Genomic DNA, 2727 nt, shown 5'->3' with positions numbered 1-2727 from the left:
ATCGGGGGCGGCCTTGTCACACTATCTAAAATACGCGTCGGCAGTCTCGCCTCCCCTCGCGACAGCATCAGAGTGCCATGCGGAGAAACGCTGACGGCGGGGGAGGAGCTGTGACACCGCTCTCGAGGGTCTATGCCCAACCGCCGAGGGCTCTGCATCTCCCGCCTCGCCACCCGAGGCCCCCTGTGTCGCCGCTCAGACGATGGCCTTGTCCCACACGCCTCCGGTCGCCGCCGGCCAGACGAAGTCCGTGGTGGAGGCCACCTGTTCACAGGTGAAGGGGGGGAAGGGGGTGAACAGCCGCGGCGAGATGGGTGGTGTGTGGAGAAGAAAGGGGGGGGGGGGGGGGCATCTCCTTCTGCATCTCGCCGCATCTCCCCCTCTCTCCCTCGCATCTCGTCGCATCTCGGCTGCTGCTCACCACACCAACCATCTCCTCCCCCGCAGAAGCGACGGCCGGTGCCACCGCCTCCTCCGCCTCCTCCTCCTCCGCCACCGCCACCTCCTCCGCCACCGCCGGCTCCGGCTCTGGTGCCTCCGCCGCCGCCTCAACCGACGCAGCCTCCTCCGCCGCAAACTTCTTCTGCGCCTACGCCCCCGACCCGCCGAGCGTCGCCGAGATTGCTCGAGATTCGGCGCCTCCTCCCCCGCCGCACTCCGGTTCGCCTTTGCGTCCCGCATGCCCATCGCCTTGACAGTGCCCGCCTGATGAGAGAGCGGGGCCGTATCTCGGGTCAGATCTCGACGCAATCTCGCCCATCTCAACGCACCGAAGGAGCCCGCGGATTAGATCTCGGGCAGATCTCGGGCAGATCTCGGGCAGATCTCGGGCAGATCTCGGGCAGATCTCGGGCAGATCTCGGGTAGATCTCGGGTAGATCGCGGCCACATCTCGCGCATATCTTGGCCATCTCTCGGCCATCTCTCGGCCACATCTCGCCTGTATCTCAGCCGCGTCCGCCGCCTCCGCCGCCGCCCACGCCTCGCCGTGCTCCGCCTACGGGACACTTCCCGGAAAGTTCGCGGGGAGCTCCGAGCAGCGGCGCCGCTCGCCTTGCTTCTCTCTCTGCCGTCAGCGCCGCCGAAGCCGCCGCCAGGTCTCCGCCGGTTGACTCGAGCGCCGCCTTGCACGCCTGCGAGCATATGGGACGTGTGCATGTGCATGTCTAGGAACCTTCTAGGAACCTTCTAGGAACCTTCTAGGCGGGTGCGGCCGAGGCGAGGCCGAGGTGAGGCCGAGGTGCGGCCGAGGAGTGGCCCAGCGAGGCTCATGGCTCGCGGCGCCTTCAGGTCCGCGCGCGGCAGCTCAGCGCGCAGCTGCTTCATCAGCGCCATGAGGTCGCTCGCCGACAGCGCCGGCGCCGCCGCCTCCTCTGCCTCGGCTGCCGCCGCCTCCTCCTCTGCCTTCGCCGCCGCCGCCGCCTCCTCCTCTGCCTTCGCCGCCGCCGCCGCCTCCTCCTCTGCCTTCGCCGCCGCCGCCGCCTCCTCCTCTGCCTTCGCCGCCGCCGCCGCCTCCTCCTCTGCCTTCGCCGCCGCCGCCTCCTCCTCCTCTGCCTTCGCCGCCTTCGCCGCCGCCGCCGCCTCCTCCGCCTTGGCAGCGGCAGCTGCGGCAGCTGCCTCTTCCTCCGCCTTTGCCGCCGCGGCCGCGGCCTCCTCCTCAGCCTTTTCCGCAGCCGCAGCCGCAGCGGCCTCCGCCTCCGCCTTCACCGCAGCGGCCGCAGCAGCCGCCTCCTCCTCCGCCTTGGCAGCGGCGGCGGCCGCCGCCTTCACCGCGGCCACATTTTCCATCGGGCCGTCGCGCTCCCGGCGAAGTTTGCCGTTCTTGGGCCGGGCATTGCCAAAGGTCTGCGCCGTTCGCTTCCCTTTTTTTGTGCGCTTGTCGCCGCGGCCCATCTGCACGGCCGGCAAGCGAGCAGCAACGGCATATTGGGACGCCGTCGTGCTGACGGCGGCGCGATGCGCCACGGGCAGCAGGAAGCCGCGCGCGCCGCAGACGGCCAGCAAGAGGACGAGCTTGCAGGAGAGCATGCCGTCGGTGCTTTCGCGCAACCTTCTCCGAGCTTCGGCAGGTTCATTTTTCCGTTTCTTTATGGGGGCTCCTAGCTTATTCTTCCATTTCTTTAATGGGCCGTCAGCCTCCCGGCTTCTTTTTCTCGCGATGTCTGCCTCGCCGCGCCGCTGCTCGCGCCGCCTCGCCACCGGGGCCACCGCCTCCTCCGCCGCCGCCCCCTCGCCAGACACGCCGCCGCCCGCCCGCCTCCTCGACCTCCCCACGGACCTCCTCGAGCGCGTCCTCGCTCGCTGCGACAGCCCCCTCGATATCGCTCGTGTCGCGGCCGTCTCGCTGCTCTTCCACGCCTCGCTCGCGGCGGAGGCCATCCGCTTGTGGGCGCAAGAGCGCGGGTTCGAGCTGCCGGCGCAGCCTGAGGGCGAGGGCTGCCCCGTGCGGTGGCTGTGCTTCGCTGCGTTGCTGTGCGAGTCGAACCCGCCGGCGAGGGCGGCGGCAGGCCGTTATCACAGCGTCTTCATCGACGGCGAGGGGCGGCTCTCATCGTGCGGAAGGGCTGACAACTGGATGCCGGGCATTCTTGGCCACGGCGAGGGCGTGGCGCGGCTCAACACGCCGACCCGCCTCCCTTCGCCGCTGGGTGGCGAGCGTGCCGTGAGCGTGTCGGCTGCAGCCGGGTCCAACCTTGCCCTCACCGCTGACGGAGCTGTCTGGAGCTG

The 2727-nt window shown here is 70.0% G+C and overlaps 1 protein-coding gene across 1 annotated transcript; it reads right to left on the bottom strand.

Moving 5' to 3' along the window:
• Window positions 1-2036, bottom strand: EMIHUDRAFT_435764 (hypothetical protein). Its single transcript, XM_005773318.1, has 7 exons — window positions 1573-2036; window positions 1197-1482; window positions 941-1133; window positions 667-705; window positions 422-589; window positions 196-264; window positions 1-25 (listed from the first exon to the last, which is right to left on the bottom strand). Exons 1-7 carry the CDS (start codon window positions 2026-2028, stop codon window positions 22-24), a joined length of 1215 nt encoding a protein of 404 aa, XP_005773375.1. The 5' UTR covers window positions 2029-2036; the 3' UTR covers window positions 1-21.
• Window positions 2037-2727: the final 691 nt, after the last annotated feature.

This window comes from Emiliania huxleyi (assembly GCF_000372725.1).
Source record: "Emiliania huxleyi CCMP1516 unplaced genomic scaffold EMIHUscaffold_34, whole genome shotgun sequence".
Classification (NCBI taxonomy): domain Eukaryota; phylum Haptophyta; order Isochrysidales; family Noelaerhabdaceae; genus Emiliania; species Emiliania huxleyi.
This window is presented reverse-complemented; position numbering and strand designations above follow the sequence as displayed.